This window comes from Quercus robur, chromosome 6 (genome assembly GCF_932294415.1).
Source record: "Quercus robur chromosome 6, dhQueRobu3.1, whole genome shotgun sequence".
Lineage (NCBI taxonomy): Eukaryota > Viridiplantae > Streptophyta > Magnoliopsida > Fagales > Fagaceae > Quercus > Quercus robur.
In genome coordinates this window covers 17379858-17397347 of record NC_065539.1, presented here as the reverse complement: position 1 = coordinate 17397347, position 17490 = coordinate 17379858, and the positions used below count along the sequence as shown (strand labels likewise).

The window sequence follows — 17490 nt, the reverse complement described above, 5'->3', positions numbered from 1 at the left end:
AAAAAGGCAAACCTAAGGTGACGAAATATTCATGTCACCAAAGACTTACTAGAGGTGACGAAATTCTAAATTCGTCACCTAATATTAGGATGTAGGTGTTTTTGGTGACGAAATAAATTTTAGTCACCTATTGTTTAACCAAAGACTAACTGGAGGGTGACAAAATTCCAAATTCATTATCCAATATTAAGATGGAGGTGTTTTTGGTGAACAAATAAGTGTTCATCACCTATTAAGGATGGTCATGGGTAAGGTATACCCATATATACCCGACCCAATTAATTTATCCATGGATATCTGATTACCTTACCCAATTAGTATCCATACCCAATTGTTACCCGGTCTGTTTATCCATAGATATCCATACCCTACCGAAAGCCAATTTTTATAAAATCACCAAATATTCTCAAAAACCACTAAAATGACAAATATATCTTCAAAATCTCTAAAATAAGCAAAATACTCATGAAACCTTTAAAATGACCAAAATACTCCTACAATCTCTAAAATCACCAGTTATGCTAAAAAAAACCACTAAAATGACCAAAATATCCCAAAATCTCTAAAATGAGCAAAATACCCATGAAATAACCTCAAAAATGACCAAAATACCCCAAAAATCACCAAATATGCTCAAAAACCACTAAAAATTACCAAAATATCCCCTAAACCTAATAAATGACCAAAGTACACACGAAACTTAAAAAATGACCAAAATACCCCTAAAACCTAAAATTTGGTCAAAATAACCCCGAAACAAAAAAAAATTACCAAAATACCTCCAAAACAAAAAAATTGATTGAAATAGCCTTGATGCTTGAAAATTACCAAAATACCCCCCGAAACCTAAAAATGACTAAAATACCCTTGAAACCTATAAAATGACAAAAATTGCCCTAAAACCTATATGGTGATAAAAATATAACTTAAACCTAAAAGATGATCGAAATACCCTTAAACCTAAAAATGACCAAAATACCCCTAAATGACCAAAATACTCATTTTTATAATTTCAGGCTATTTTGGTCATTTTTTAGGTTTAGGGGGTATTTTGGTCATTTTTTAAGGTTTTGAGAATATTTTCAGTTATTTTTTATGTTTAGGGGGGTATTTTGTTAATTTTAATATTTCGAGGGTATTTTGGTCATTATTAGGTTTCATGGGCATTTTGGTACTTTTTAGGTTTTGGGGAGTATTTCAGTCATTTCTTAGGTTTAAGACGTATTTTTTTTGTCATTTTTAAGTTTTAGGGGGTATTTCGGTCATTTTAAAGGTTTTGGGGGTATTTCGATTATTTTTTAGGTTTATGGGGTATTTTGGTATTTTTATAGTTTTCGAGGATATTTTGGTAATATTTTAAGTTTAAGGGGTATTTTGGTAATTTTATGATTTTAGAGGTATTTCAGTCATTTTTTAGGTTTAGGGTGCATTTCGGCAATTTTAGAGGATTTTAGGAGTACTTTGATTATTTGCAAGTTTTACTGGCAATTTGGTAATTTTGATTATTGGGTAATTGGGTTGGTTGGGGTTTACTCATAATAATTTGGTTGAGTTAGGTTTGGATAAGATTTAATTAGTTAAATGGATAATAATGGGTAAATTACACCGGATTGGTATGAAAATTGATATGCATGTTAAGAACATATTAAACATGTAATTCAATGGTTGGATTTTCAAAATATGAATTCAATAATAAGTTATTGGATAGTGTAACATTTTTTAGAGTTACATCAGGTGAAACTTGAACCAAGCCCTATGTTTCTTAATTCGATGTGAATTTTGACAAATCTACCGTTAGATTACATTATCTTCATATATTTTTCATGTTTACAAAATGTCAAGGTGATCGAAGATTAATAGTCATGTTATCAATCAATTGTTTAAATTCAAGTTTTTATAGTTTAAAATAACGCATACAAGATGAGTTTAAAGATCAAATGATAAATTACATCTGATTGGCATGAAAATTGACACGCATGTTAAGAAGGTATAGAAAATATAATCCAACGGTTAGATTTTCAAAATATGAATTGAATAATAAGTTATTGGGTGGTGTAATATTTTTTAGAGTTATATCAGATGTAACTTAAACCAAGCCCTATATTTATTAATTCAATGTGAATTTTGACAAATCTACCGTTAGATTACATTATCTTCATATATTTTTTATGCTTACAAAATTTCAAGGTGATCAAAAATTAATAGTTATGTTATCAATCAATTGATTAAATTCAAGTTTTTCTAGTTTAAAATAAATCATAAAAGATGAATTTAAAGATCAAATGGTAAACTACATCCCATTGGCATGAAAATTGGCATGCATGTTAAGAATATATAGAAAATATAATCCAACAGTTAGATTTTCAAAATATGAATTAAATAAAAAGTTATTGGGTGGTGTAACATTTTTTAGAGTTATATCAGGTGTAACTTAAACCTAGCCCTATATTTCTTAATTCGATGTGAATTTTGACAAATTTACCGTTAGATTACATTATCTTCATATATTTTTCATGTTTACGAAATGTCAAGGTGATCGAAGATTAATAGTCATGTTATCAATCAATTGTTTAAATTCAAGTTCTTGTAGTTTAAAATAACGCATACAAGATGAGTTTAAAGATCAAATGGTAAACTACATCCGATTGACATGAAAATTGGCATGCTAGTTAAGAAGGTATAGAAAATGTAATCCAACGGTTAGATTTTCAAAATATAAATTGAATAATAAGTTATTGGATAGTGTAACAGTTTTTAGAGTTACATCAGGTGTAACTTGAACCAAGCCCTATATTTATTAATTCAATGTGAATTTTGACAAATCTACCGTTAGATTACATTATCTTCATATATTTTTTATGTTTACAAAATTTCAAGGTGATCAAAGATTAATATTTATGTTATCAATCAATTGATTAAATTCAAGTTTTTGTAGTTTAAAATAATGCATAAAAGATGAGTTTAAAGATCAAATGGTAAACTACATCCGATTAGCATGAAAATTGGCATGCATGTTAAAAATATATAGAAAATATAATCCAACGGTTAGATTTTCAAAATATGAATTAAATAAAAAGTTATTGGGCGGTGTAACATTTTTTAGAGTTATATCAGGTGTAACTTAAACCCAGCCGTATATTTCTTAATTCGATGTGAATTTTGACAAATCTACTGTTAGATTACATTATCTTCATATATTTTTCATGTTTACGAAATGTCAAGGTGATCGAAGATTAATAGTTATGTCATCAATCAATTGTTTAAATTCAAGTTTTTGTAGTTTAAAATAACGCATACAAGATGAGTTTAAAGATCAAATGGTAAACTACATCCGATTGACATGAAAATTGGCATGCATGTTAAGAAGGTATAGAAAATGTAATCCAACGGTTAGATTTTCAAAATATGAATTGAATAATAAGTTATTGGATAGTGTAACATTTTTTAGAGTTACATCAGGTGTAATTTGAACCAAGCCCTATATTTATTAATTCAATGTGAATTTTGACAAATCTACCATTAGATTACATTATCTTCATATATTTTTTATACTTACAAAATTTCAAAGTGATCAAAGATTAATAGTTATGTTATCAATCAATTGATTAAATTCAAGTTTTTGTAGTTTAAAATAATGCATAAAAGATGAGTTTAAAGATCAAATGGTAAACTACATCCGATTGGCATGAAAATTGGCATGCATGTTAAGAACATATAGAAAATAAAATCTAACAGTTAGATTTTCAAAATATGAATTGAATAATAAGTTATTGGGTGGTGTAACATTTTTTAGAGTTACATCAGGTGTAACTTAAACTCAGCCCTATATTTCTTAATTCGATGTGAATTTTGACAAATCTACCATTAGATTACATTATCTTCATATATTTTTCATGCTTACAAAATTTCAAGGTGATCAAAGATTAATAGGCATGTCCTCAATCAATTGTTTAAATTCAAGTTTTTGTAGTTTAAAATAATGCATAAAAGATGAGTTTAAAGATCAAATGGTAAACTACATCCGATTGGCATGAAAATTGGCATGATATTAAGAACATATAGAAAATATAATCTAACAGTTAGATTTTCAAAATATGAATTGAATAATAAGTTATTGGGTGGTGTAACATTTTTTAGAGTTACATCAGGTGTAACTTAAACCCAGCCCTATATTTCTTAATTCGATGTGAATTTTGACAAATCTACCGTTAGATTACATTATCTTCATATATTTTTCATGCTTACAAAATTTCAAGGTAATCAAAGATTAATAGGCATGTCATCAATCAATTGTCTAAATTCAAGTTTTTGTAGTTTAAAATAACGCATAAAGGATGAGTTTAAAGATCAAATGGTAAACTACATCCGATTGGCATGAAAATTGGCATGCATGTTAAGAACATATAGAAAATATAATCCAACGGTTAGATTTTCAAAATATGAATTGAATAATAAGTTATTGGGTGGTGTAACATTTTTTAGAGTTACATCAGGTATAACTTAAACACAGCCCTATATTTTTTAATTCGATATGAATTTTGATTGCTATAAGAACCGTTACTTTGGGATCATTTAGGCATCTTAACAGAAACATTCAAAAACAGATTGAGCTGTCCTGGTCTTCAGTTTTCACGGTTGATCAACCGATTCGTAGTTAATCTTGGGTTTTTACTATTTTTCGGTTTTTAGTTATAACCAAACCGGATTAGTGATTGGTTCTTGGTTGAATTGGCAAGGCTAGTCTAGTTTTAAAAACTGATACGAACAAGGAGCTAAAAAAGTGACTAGTTACCAGTTGTTTGGTCCAATCGGTAACGTCATAAATATTTATTTTATAATTATAAAAGGAAAAATATAATAAGTTTATTACTAATAATATGTAGGTAAAAATTTGGAAAATATTTTTGTGGGTTTTCACATCTTATATTTAGAAAATAGAAATAGCAAAATGTAAAAACGGACCATCACATATTTTAGTGATACTTTCATTTAGATTTAATTATTTTTTTCAAAATGGACCATCACATATATTGAATTGTAATCTTAAAAATAAAATGTTTATTATTTGTTTATTTGTGTATATATATATATATTAATGAATTAATGTTAGAGAAAAATTAAGTACTTTTTAAATTTATTCACTTAATTAATCAAAACTACTATTTTTTTTCTAATCATAATTATCATAAGAAGGAAAAAAAACTAAATTATGTGAATATCAAAGCTAAATCATAATTATCAAGTAGTAGTGGTAATATATAATAATAATAATAATAATAATAATAATGTTTTTGAGAAGTAGTACGTAGTACAATGTACACTAAACAAAAGAAGAAGAAGAAAGTAGTATAATGTACAGTGTTGCAAGTAAAACAAAATCTCAAGGCTTAAAAGAATATCAAAATTATGTGGCTCACATTCATTCTATATTAAAAACTAAAAAACAAAGGTGTGGCTCTCATTGAATTGTTGTGTATACAAATAGAATTAGCAGACTAGCAAAACAGTGAAGCACAAAGTCTGTAAACTAAAAGTAGAGGTTTAGTTTTTTCTTTTGAGTAGTGCATAGCATGTAGTGAATATTTTTTTTTTTTTCTTTTGGTGCGGTGACCAATTTTTAGGCGGGTTCTAAATTTTTTAGGTTTTTTTTTTTTTTTTTTTCATTATTTTTTATTGGATAAAATTTATGTATAGTATTTTAGGTGTTGTTACTTAAGTTCCTCTCTTAAGATTCTTCCATGTGGCTACTTAATTTTAAAAATACACTTCTATTATAAGAAAAAAGCCACGTGATAAAATCTTAAGAGAGTGATCTAAAGAATAGCATCAAAGGAACAACATTTAAGTATCGTAGTTAAGTCTTACTTTTTATTTATTTATTTATTTTTATTTGTGTAAACAAATCACTGTTACTCCCTCTTTCTCCTCCCATAGACAGACCCACGCCTCTCAACCTCTCCCAAAAAGACTGGTAAGATCTCTCTCTCTCTCATCACTCTTCTCTCTATCTCTCTCTCTCATGTTAAACTTGGTGACTTTGTGGATTATTTTTTCTTCTTTCAGGATTAGCAGGATATTGATTTTGGGATTAGAGAGGGTTTTTATTTTAGGACATAGCTTTTGGGATTGGAGAAGGTAATGAGTCTTTCCCTATTGATTTTTTGAGATATGGAACAACAATCCCTATTGATTTTATAATATTTAAACTTAGCAGCAAATCTATGTATATCATTATGGATACTAGACATTGCTTTTATAATTTTTTTTCCCTTTCATGCGTGTGCATAAATGTGTCTATTAAATAAATGCAATTTTGTGACTTGATATGTTAGATTTTTAAGTTTAATTTTTGTGGGTTTTGTTAGTTTTTGTTTGGTACTGAATTTGGGTTTTTCTGGGACCATAAAGATCTTTTTTTTTTTTTTTAGGCTGATTTCTGTGTACCCAAAATGCTTGTTTTATGGGTTTCTATGTTTTTGTGTGCTTACTTTATTTGTCAGTAACATTGGTTTACTTGTTAATATCATTTTCAAACTAAGCAATATTTAGTCAAAGTGGTGCACTTTGTTTAACAATTTCAGTTCTAGTCAACTCTTTAAGTGTGTTTTTGGTGCTTCATCTACTAATCTAGAACAGATCTTTCAAAAAAATTTAGTCAATATTTTCAAATTTGGCAAAACATGACATAAGAAACATGTGAGATGCGACTATTTGGCTTTTAGGAATGGTACTAGTAATTATTTCTTGAATGGGAGGTAAGTCCTCCATACTCTCTATACTAAAATACCCATTTCAATCCACAACAGCTTCTAGTTCCAGGGGAGACATGTAATACAATGGAATATTAAAGGAGTCCACTTTTTCTTCACTAACTATTCCCTGAAAGATACAAAAGTAAATTAATCAACTCTCAAGACAAGACATGTATCATGCACCAACAACAATTTCAAAGGAAAAAGTGGATTTAATCTTTTTTTTTTCTTTTACAATTAAGATGATAATTAAGCTTGTCACAACGGTTTAAAGACATAAATACTTTTCCAACTTTAACTTTTGAAAAATAATTTAGATGAAGATAAAAAGGCAGACCAAAATCAATATATTCACAAAGCATATTTAAAACTGGGCAACCGATTTTTTTTTTTTTTCTTTTTTTGGCCAATGTGGGTCTTAAGCTCTTCCACCACCTAGCTATTTCTCAAGGTGTGTCTATTGTACACATTAGGTAATTATAGGAAGGAATTTGATAGGAGTAACCTCAAAATATCAGCTAAGAGTTTTAAACCGAGGACTTCTTAAATTGCATGAAGCCTTAGGAACCATAGATCAACCCCTTCACATTGTATATTACATTATATGTTTATGTGGAATAAGTGTATTTGACAATTTAAATTAATGTGACAATGGTATTATTCTAACGTGGCTTCATTTGCCTCTTAAAATTACACAACAGGTTTGTTGCAAATGTTGCTGTGAAACAATTGGAAGGCTCAATAAAAGATTTGCCCAATCATATAAATAAATAAATATCTATATCTATTTATCTATATATAAAAATATATAAATTAGCAATAATTTCAAAATGATATATCAGTATTTTACCTGTGGGGCCAGAGAACTCGTGGCCCAGGCCCACTCTACATTAGGACCCAGGGCCCAAGCCGAGGAGAGCCATTGCCGAGGACGACCTCTTACTCGGCACCTCACGAAATGCCTGAAGAAAGAGGCAAACTGAGTGTAAGGGCAGGGCAAGGGAAAAAGCTGCCAACATCATAATACAAAACCCTGTATCTGACAAGTCCATACTCTAAACCATACCCCTTAACTTTCCCAACAACCCCAAACCACTCTAGGCATGGGTTGACAAGACAGGTCTGCACCCCAGAAAAGTGAAACTTATACGTGGACTCTAAAAGGGGAAACAAACACTAGTATAAAAGGAAGAACCCCCCAGAAAAAAAGGGGACTCTCTCTCCCGGAAAAAGGGAGAAAGGGAAGGATATAAGACTCCTTGGACGGCATCCGAGAACTTAAGTCCTACAACCCGTACCAATGGAGGGCTTAGCTAGTCAAGCCAGGCCCGCCCATATAAGAATTTCCATAGACGCCGCGATGAAACCGTCCACCTGTGTCCAAGGTCATGCCTTTCAAGCCCACTTTCTACAAATCATATTGTTGGGGCCCTATGCATACGAGTCCAACGTCATTCATGGGCCGTTAAATAAATCGTGTCCCTACATTACCGATACTGAAATATTTCATTTTCTTAACTAAATTAAAATAACATTCAGTATAATATTGACTTTCATGAGGAGTAATTTTTTTTTTTTTTTTTTATTCAGATTGGAATGAAAGGAATATTGAATATATAAAGTTAACTATAGTTTTTGTACAATTGTTTTTGCAAAACATCTTACCAGATATAGCATGATTTTCTGCTCTCTTTTTTTTTTTTCTAAAATTATTATTATTATTATTTGAGAAACAATTTATTTATTTATAGTACTCTCTATAATTGCCCATGATATTTGTCTTGTAGGAGTACTCTAAAATTATGAGGTACTCTCTATAATTTTAGATATTTGTCTTGTAGGGGCTGAATTATTGTAACACGCGTAGTACATTATGTAGTCTCCCTTAACAATCGCCTTTATAAATGGGCTGGAGAACTTATAACAATGAGATCAGTACGAGACAGCAAGCCTAAAACATGGCTCTGGTTCAGATAGAAGAAACCCCTAGATGGAAGAAACTCTTGGGTTATGTCGGACCTGGTTTTCTCGTTTCTGTCGCCTATCTTGATCCCGGAAACTGTAAGCAAAATTTTCTCTCTCGACCCTAGCTTGTGGTTCTAAATGTAGGTGATTTTGTGAGGGGTCTTAATTTAAAAACTAAAAACGATATTTATTGGTGAAAAATATTGGAATTCTCAAAAATACCACCCTAATAAAAGTGATTATAGAAATTATATGACAAATCTGGAAAATATATCTCCACCAAAATCATGGTTTTATTAGTTGAAATGTCAGAAAACATACTAAGAATATTGTATTAATAAAATGTTGAAATAATCAATCTCGTGAAGCAAAAAGAAAACATTTTGTTATGCTCTAAGTTCTTGCTTTGTCTGCTACGGAAATGCACTAGTGGAAACAGATCTACAAGCTGGTGCAGACCACAAATTCGAGGTATTCCTTATTCTTCATTTATTTTTGGGATCATTATTATTATTATATTAGGATGGATTCTTTGTCTCATATGAATGCAATCTATTTTGTATAAGCAGTTGCTATGGATCGTGCTTGTTGGGCTGAGCTTTGCTTTAACAATCCAGTCTCGTTCGGCAAATCTAGGAGTGGCTACAGGTTCTCCCTCTATGCTGTGCTCAATCATGCACGTGCATTTTTATCTCAAACTATTTCATGCAATATTTCAATCTTTATTAGAGTTACTGCTTAATATCGCTTAATTACAGGAAAGCATCTTGCTGAGCACTGCAAGGCAGAGTACCCAACTTCAGTTAATTACTGCCTGTGGATACTTGCGGAGGTTGCTGTGATAGCTGCGGATATCCCAGAAGGTATGGACAATTTTAAGTGAAACATGTTAAAATAAAATCAAAATCCTGTGTCTAACTCTTAACATTCCATATGTTTTTTTATTTTAAACTTTAATAACTTTACGAGAGATTCCATTTTGTATACCATCATCTGTTTACTTTATGAGAGAGAGAGAGAGAGATGTGATATGTAAAAAAAGACATGATATGCAGTGCGGCTCAATGGTGCAAGTCATTAATGTGGCTGCCTAAAGACCCGTATGGATCCGTGTTTGACCATCTCTGGCGTTTGCGTTTTGCTCCCTTCTTTCTTTCTTTCTTTCTTTTTTTTTTTTCTTTTTTTTTTCACGTGTTCAATTTTTAGAGACCAATTTTATTGTTCATATACTGTTCATCACTGTTTATGTACTTTTATATACTGTTAACGCATTTAAAAATATTAAAAATCGTTTTCACGGTACTATTCACACATTTAAAAATTATTTTATTACAGTGTTTTCAGTTTTCAATTTTTAGTTTCAACAAAAATAAATTGTATTCAAACAGATCCTAAGGTTGCAAGTTAAAAAAAAAAGTACTTAAATTTTAACAAATAGTATTAATTAAGCTAAAATATTAACCAATAAATAAAATAATTTTTTTTTATCAAATGAAAAACAAATAAAAAAGATAAAGAAATGCTATGTCCATAAGATTTTTCACAATACTTTTACAACAAAACCTAAATAGCAGATTGTTACATGTTGTTATTGATAGTAAAAAAATAATTTTACTGGTATGTTGAAATAGAAAACAAGAAGTAACATAATACCTAAGATTTGTTATGAAAAATATTGTGAATGTAGCACTTTTCAAAAAAAGAAAGCAATAAATAAAAAAATTTACAACATTTTTCACAATAGTCAAGTTAACAAATTTTTACTAGTTTTCATCTAGGTTCACCACTAACATTATTCTTTAACTTACTACTATCAATCTGACACATCAACAAATGTAAAAAATTTTGTCAAATTTTTTACGTATATAAACTTTTTATTAAAATAAAAATTAAAAAAAAAATCTCTGGTTCATGTAAATAATTAGTAGTAATTTTGCATATAAAACAAAATAATCAATTTTCGCCTTAGACCTTTAGATGCATCAAGCTGCCCCTGTTGATATGTTGCAATTCATGCAATATAAAATACAACCTATGGGACTCACATAATATGAGAGAGATATTGTATGTTACCAATACATAAGACACCATCCTTAAAAGTAGATGAAAATTCATACATAGATGTCACTGACTTATGATTTTTACAGTCGTAGGAACAGCATTTGCTCTCCACATACTCTTCAAAGTACCCATATGGATTGGGGTCCTACTAGCTGGATTGAATACTCTTCTACTCCTTGGACTGCAACGATATGGTGTAAGTAGCTAGCAGTGACTAATATTGCTCCAAGCTAGTTCTATCTAACTATCTTTCTTGTTATTTTACAGTTCTAAAGTGGGTATATTTTTGGTTGGTAGATAAGGAAGCTGGAGGGTGTAATTGGCTTGCTAGTGATGGTACTAGGCTGTTGCTTCTTCACCGTGATGGTACACGCTAAACCCAGTGCAGAGGAGATCTTGACTGGCATGTTTGTTCCCAAATTGAATGGGCCACGGGCCACCAGTGATGCCATTGCTCTTTTAGGAGCTCTCATCATGCCGTAATTTCACAAACTACTATATATATATATATATATATATTGCTACTTTTCTAACTTTAAATAGTTTGGGGAAGCAAATCAAGCATACATAAGTACATGTATTTAATATGGATTCAGCTATGGACCATATATCTTCTACAAAATGCTAGTATGTATGTCACACTTGCGTGAGCTCCACGAATCCAGGCTGTCCGCTATTTGTGGTGGGATTACTGAATAATGTGTAGTGCTATTTCCGGTAGGTGAAATGTTGATTAACCTGGAGGTGGAGAGAAAATACATGTTATTTCCGTTGTATGTATCCTCACCCTCACATAGGGGTGGACCCCACACTTGTAGGGTTCACCCCCATGTGAGGAGGAGGATACATGTAATGGAAACAGAATAGACCACCTCAGGGCTGGAAACCATATCTTTTATAAAATACTATCATACTACCTAAACTCCTCAGAACCAAGCTATCGGTTTTGTGTATATGAGATTAATAAGTAAGGTGGGGTAAGTTTTAAAAATTAATTAGTATTATGCACATACACAGATCAAAACTTATACATTATATAAGTGAAATTGAATAATAAAATATATAATGAAAATAAAAGAACTAGTTTACTTCAAGTTATTTGGTGAAAAGTATTTGGTATAATCATATCATGTAAGACACAATTTTAATTATAAAGTATATAATGTGGTAAGATTTCGACATTAGCTTATATGTAATTTTATTAATCAATATTTTGGTAATGATAATTAAATCAGTTGTTATAATATACTTTTACAACTCTCACATAGATAAAAGGATTATATTTTCACATGGAATTTTTATTTTATTTTATGATTAGATAGGTTTTAATCACAACTATATGATTAGTTAGGTTCCAATTCCTGGTTGAATAAATTTTTTTAATTTAGGTTTAATTTGAAACTGCCCCAAATTATACATGAATTGAGTTAAATGCCTAAGCTTTTAATAAAAGGTAGCCACTTAGTGCAAGAAGAGTGTTGCCACTCGGTGGATAAAGAAGATAGCCACTTGGCACAATTACAACTTATAGAATCCAACTTTTACTATATACTTCCTCTACCCCATATTGCTTATGCTTGTTTAGAAAATCCAATTTTTTAAAAGAATATTATTAAATGCATTGTTTTTTACATAAAAATGTAAAGTTTCCAAATTATCATCCTTAATTTAAACTTTCGTCCCTTAAAAAAATAAAATGAAAGAAGAGTATTGGCTTTTTCAAAGATATATAACTTTTGGAACTTCCAAAAAATGAAGTAGAGTGAAGGTTAACAATTTGAGATGGAAAGAGTAGTATGTGACAATATGTCAAACTTTTCAAAAACACCAAAAAGAATTAAGAATTTTTTTTTTATGTTATTTCTTATATTTTATTTTATGTAATACGAATCAACTACATTACTTAATTATTATGTCAAGTTATAATTTTCTAATAAAATTAATAATACCTTTAATATTTTCCTGTACAAATGGGTAAAATTTGTGCAACATATGCTAACAAGTTTGTAAAACCTTTTTCACAAACTTTTGAAAAGTTATAGCATCCACTTGGTGATGTTGGCACTCTTGAATAAGTAATTATCAAGTACTTATACAGTGGCTTGATGCTCCATCTTCTCATATTTATGGCAAGATTTTTGGTGTGATTCACTATGAATTTGAGAGAATGAAGCACCATGTCATGTGCTTTGAGAGTACTTAATAATCCCCCCACCCCAAAGAGAGAGAATAAGTTTCTGAAGCCCTTGAAATGAATGGCATCGTTCAAGTTTCTTGTATCACATCCATATATAATGTGGCTAACCTTTAATACTGAGGTGACCCCCAATGGATTGGGGTTGAACATTGTTTCCCTAATGGATTAGAACTGATCAGGTATGAGCTTGAAAGCACCTTCAAAACCTGGATGATCAGTTGTTGGTTGGACCACCTCTCTCAGACTTTGCAAAAGTGTGAGCTTTGAAGAAAAAAAAAATTTATTGCCCCAACCTGAGGCCCACATGGCCTAACTTCCCTAGCCAAACATGTAGTCCATACTAGGAAAACTTGGAATCCAAATAGATTCGGACCAAATTCACCACCAGATAATTTATCACCAAATCCACTCTAGTAATTTCATTTGTTTTCCCATTTATAGGCTCTTTATATAGAATATGTTATGGTAAAGCCATCGAAAACATTTGACTCTGCCACTATTCTCATACTATCAAACTGCAGACACAATCTTTTTCTCCACTCAGCACTGGTTATATCAAGAAAAATCCCTCACACCTTAGATGGCATCAAGGTAAGTAATTAAAACCTTCAATTATTTCCTTCCAGAAATGACAAAGTTTGATTAAACTAACCACCTCTCTTACTCTCTCTCTCTCTCTCTCTCTCTAGAGTGCAAGCAAGTGCTTTTTGATAGAAAGTGGGTTAGCATTGTTCCTAGCGTTCCTCATCAATGTGGCAGTCGTATCTGTTAGTGGTAGCGTGTGTTCCAATCCAATTATATCTCCAGAAAACAAAGCTCAATGCAAGAATATCACTCTGGAGTCTGCAGCTTCCTTGCTTAAGGTATTACATATATATATGCCTTCTTCCTTATGCTAATTACTTATTCAAAAAAAAAAAAAAAAACATTAATGTTATCATGACCAACAAACTGTTGTTGTTTCTCAACAAAACCATAGACGGCTTAAAGACTTGTAGTTCAGTGGTATTGCTGTAAGAAGGTTCCAAGTTCCAACCCCACTTGTTGTAAGGAGGAAAATTCACATGAGGCGAGGCATGTAGAGAAAATGGCAACTTAGAACTTTAAAACTGAGTTTTACAAAACCATGCAAGTTTAATATATTATGTTTGACAGGAATTTCAGCAACCAAAGAGAATTAGGTAACAGAATTATACGTTTGTTTTCCTGATTTGTTTTTTTTCTTGACTTGCTATATGGTATTTTAATAGAATGCCCTTGGAAATTGGAGTTCGAAACTTTATGCCATATCCTTGCTTGCTTCTGGTCAGAGTTCAACTGTCACCGGAACCTACGCTGGCCAGTACATTATGCAGGTGCTCATCAATGCGTGAATCCTTTTCCCTCAGAGAGATGAGCTTAATTATGAAAGATTTCTGAAGCTTTTAGCTGCGTTGTTTGCAGGGTTTCTTAGATTTGAAGATAGAGCCCTGGTTGAGAAACTTAATAACAAGGTGCATAGCAATTACTCCAAGTTTAGTGGTATGCATTATAGGTGGATCTCGGGGAGCTGCAAGCCTTATCATTATTGCTTCTGTAATTTCAAACTAAACAGAACTCTTAGTTAACTTCTACTCTTTCTAATCCTTAAATTAGTCCAAAATTTTGATTTCTATTGTTATTTTTCTTTGCAGATGGTCTTATCATTTGAACTACCATTTGCATTGGTTCCTCTCCTAAAGTTCACCAGCAGCGAAGCAAAGATGGGTCCCCATAAGAACTCAATAACGGTAAGATTTCTAACATTTTAAGGTACTTTTGCATCATTTAGTAATATTAGTTCAACCCTTAAAAAGTTGAACCTAGTGCGCAAAATTTCCATTTTTAATTAGTAGTCAATTTTTTATCCCCCAATTCTTTGGAGAGATTGATGTCAGAATTCAAACTCGCTTCCTATCACCTATTACTTTTGGTGAAAGGCGTTTTCTATTGCACCAAGGTCTGACTTCTATAAAACTCATGACCTATATTAGTACAACACTTACAATGATAAAATTGATTTCTCTTCATGCCAAGATATGCCAAAATAAAGGCATACAGTAACCGGATCCATATGATTAATACCCATTGCTTCTTTGGCATAACAATTATATGGTGCTTGACAATTTCTTTTGGTACTTCCGCCGTAGGTAAGGCTTGTTTCATGGCTTTTGGGGTGTTGCTCAATTGGGATCAACTTATACTTCTTAAGTACGACTATCATAGGAAGGATAACAAATAAGCAGACCTCAAAAGCTGGATCAATCCTCGCAGGTGTACTAGCTCTTCCAGCAATGGTGCTTTACGTCTCATTATTGACATACTTGACATTGAAAAGAGAGAAATCTACTGAGAGCTCCCCTAATATGATGATGAGTACTATTGAAACAAGAAGCTGAGACAAACGGTTGGCAATTTGGAGAGCAGAATAAGGGAGATAGCTTACTACTAGTTGCAGACCTACACCTGCACAATGCGTGTGAATAAATAATTATTTTATGATTATGGTATAATGTATAATTTGTTCTCTAAAGTTTGTTGAAGATAGTTTGTTCTCTCTAAAAATTAAATATTTTATAAAATTATTTTTCATCTTTCTATATTTACCAAGATATTATTTTATCATTTTTGGTGTGTTTGATTGATACTATTTCTTTATGAGCTAATCCATAATATTTGAAATTGTGTTATAGTACTATGATTTGTTTTTCTAATTTTTTTTCTTGTATAGCTAAACCTTTTTAAATTTCAAATAAATTATTCAAATTCTCCATTCTCCCACAGAGAGAAACACAAAAGATATCACACATATCAACCAAAGTCCCATCCTTAAAACCTAGCGCACGCCCCCTGATAATTGGACTGGTCTAAGAGCATTCGTATTGGGCATGCTAAATGGCATATGTAGGAAAATTTTAGCATAAAACAACCCCTCCATCCGGTCTTTCAATTCTAAAAAGTTTTACAATAGAGTTACAATACAATTATACTTATATAAGTCACTGTTCACCAATTGTAAACTTAAATTTCATTTTTTTATTACTCACTCTCTCTCCTCTATCTTTCACACTTAGACACTCCTCTCTTCTCCCTCTTTTCTATCTTTGCATTGTGCTTTTCATTTCTCCATCTTCTCTATCTATGCAATCTACTTGCCACCGTGGTCGATTTCTCTCTCTGGTTGCTACCGTGGGTCTAATCGATGTAGTGGTTTTCCTAATTAGCGTGGTGGTATGGCGAGGTGGAGATCGACGTGCTGGTGCCTCCCTCTATCTATGCTTTTCATTTCTCCCTCTTCTCCCTTTTCTCTATCTACTTACCGCCATTTTTGCTTTCTCTCTCTGGTTGCTACCGTGGGTCTGATCAGTGTAGTGGGTTTATTGATCGACGTGGTGGCATGGCGAGGTGGAGATCAACGTGGCGTCATGGTTGAGGTGGAGATCGACGAGGTGGGTTTGGGTGGGTTCTGATGGGGTTTTTTTGTAGTTGTTGTGGCCTGTGTCTGGGTTTGTGAAGATCAGCATGGAAAGGGTGAATAAGATTATGGCTTTGGGCTATTTCACCACCTCGTCGAAAATGAAGGCTCCAGTGGAAGTTGCAGTTGGAAGAGAGGTAAAAATTAGAGAGAGGAGAGAGATGGGAGAGAATAGATATGATTTTGGGAAATATTATTTTGTTGTGTAGAAATATTATTTTAATGTGTTGTATTGTAAAATAAAAGTTGGGATGTTAAAAATATTGTAAAATGGTATTGTATAATTGATAAAGTAACTTTTTGAGATGGTAAAATAAGATAGGATAGAATTTCCTGATGCGAATGCTCTAAGGTTAAAGTAGTCCGAGTTATCTTAAAAAAATAAAAATAAATAAATAAAATAACAAACAAGGACATGTATAAAAAAAGGTAGGGCTCTAAGGGGAACAACCAAACATAAAGAACAAAGCAAATTACCCTTAAAACATTAGTAACGTTACTCTCCATCACGATTTTTTATTTTTTATTTTTTTTAGCACATGATTTTAAACTTTCTCGTGAACAATATATAGCACAGTATAAAGAATTGTATCCAAAGTATTACAATTAAAAGATATCGAATTAGCGAACTGAATAATAGTACTACTGTCACTAAAACTCAAGACAGTCGATCATTCAAATGGTAATCTATGAAATAAAAGCCTCAATTTTTCTTCCAAAATTTTCACGTCATCAAAGGGATGAGAATTCCTCTCCTGCCACAAAAGCCACATCAAACACAAAGGAACACAGTGGACAAGCATTTACGGAACCAATTCCTCCACCCCAATCAATAAATCAAATACTCTACATTAGAGCACCCAATTAACTCCAAAAAACGAAAATAAATAGTCCTACATCACATTGGCAAAATCACAATGAAGTAACAAATGATCCACTGACTCCCACTACACCTACATAAACACCACCATTCTACTAGTGTTAATTCCTCTCTTTCTAAGACTACTAAGGAACGTGAGAGA

At 31.6% G+C, this 17490-nt stretch overlaps 1 protein-coding gene across 2 annotated transcripts; it reads left to right on the top strand.

The window, feature by feature from the left end:
• Positions 1 to 5717: 5717 nt before the first annotated feature.
• Positions 5718 to 15595, top strand: LOC126733040 (metal transporter Nramp5-like). Of its 2 annotated transcripts, none has more exons than XM_050436158.1 (14): positions 5718 to 5971; positions 6064 to 6135; positions 8594 to 8813; positions 9148 to 9188; positions 9287 to 9365; positions 9476 to 9580; positions 10865 to 10974; positions 11076 to 11257; positions 13497 to 13566; positions 13665 to 13838; positions 14226 to 14330; positions 14419 to 14496; positions 14649 to 14744; positions 15144 to 15595. In XM_050436158.1, the coding sequence occupies exons 3-14, from the start codon at positions 8711 to 8713 to the stop codon at positions 15390 to 15392; spliced, it is 1392 nt and encodes a 463-aa protein (XP_050292115.1). In that variant the 5' UTR covers positions 5718 to 5971; positions 6064 to 6135; positions 8594 to 8710; the 3' UTR covers positions 15393 to 15595. The 2 variants fall into 2 exon arrangements, with proteins under 2 accessions (XP_050292115.1, XP_050292113.1); XM_050436156.1 differs by having other exon boundaries at positions 5722 to 5971; positions 14419 to 14550.
• Positions 15596 to 17490: the final 1895 nt, after the last annotated feature.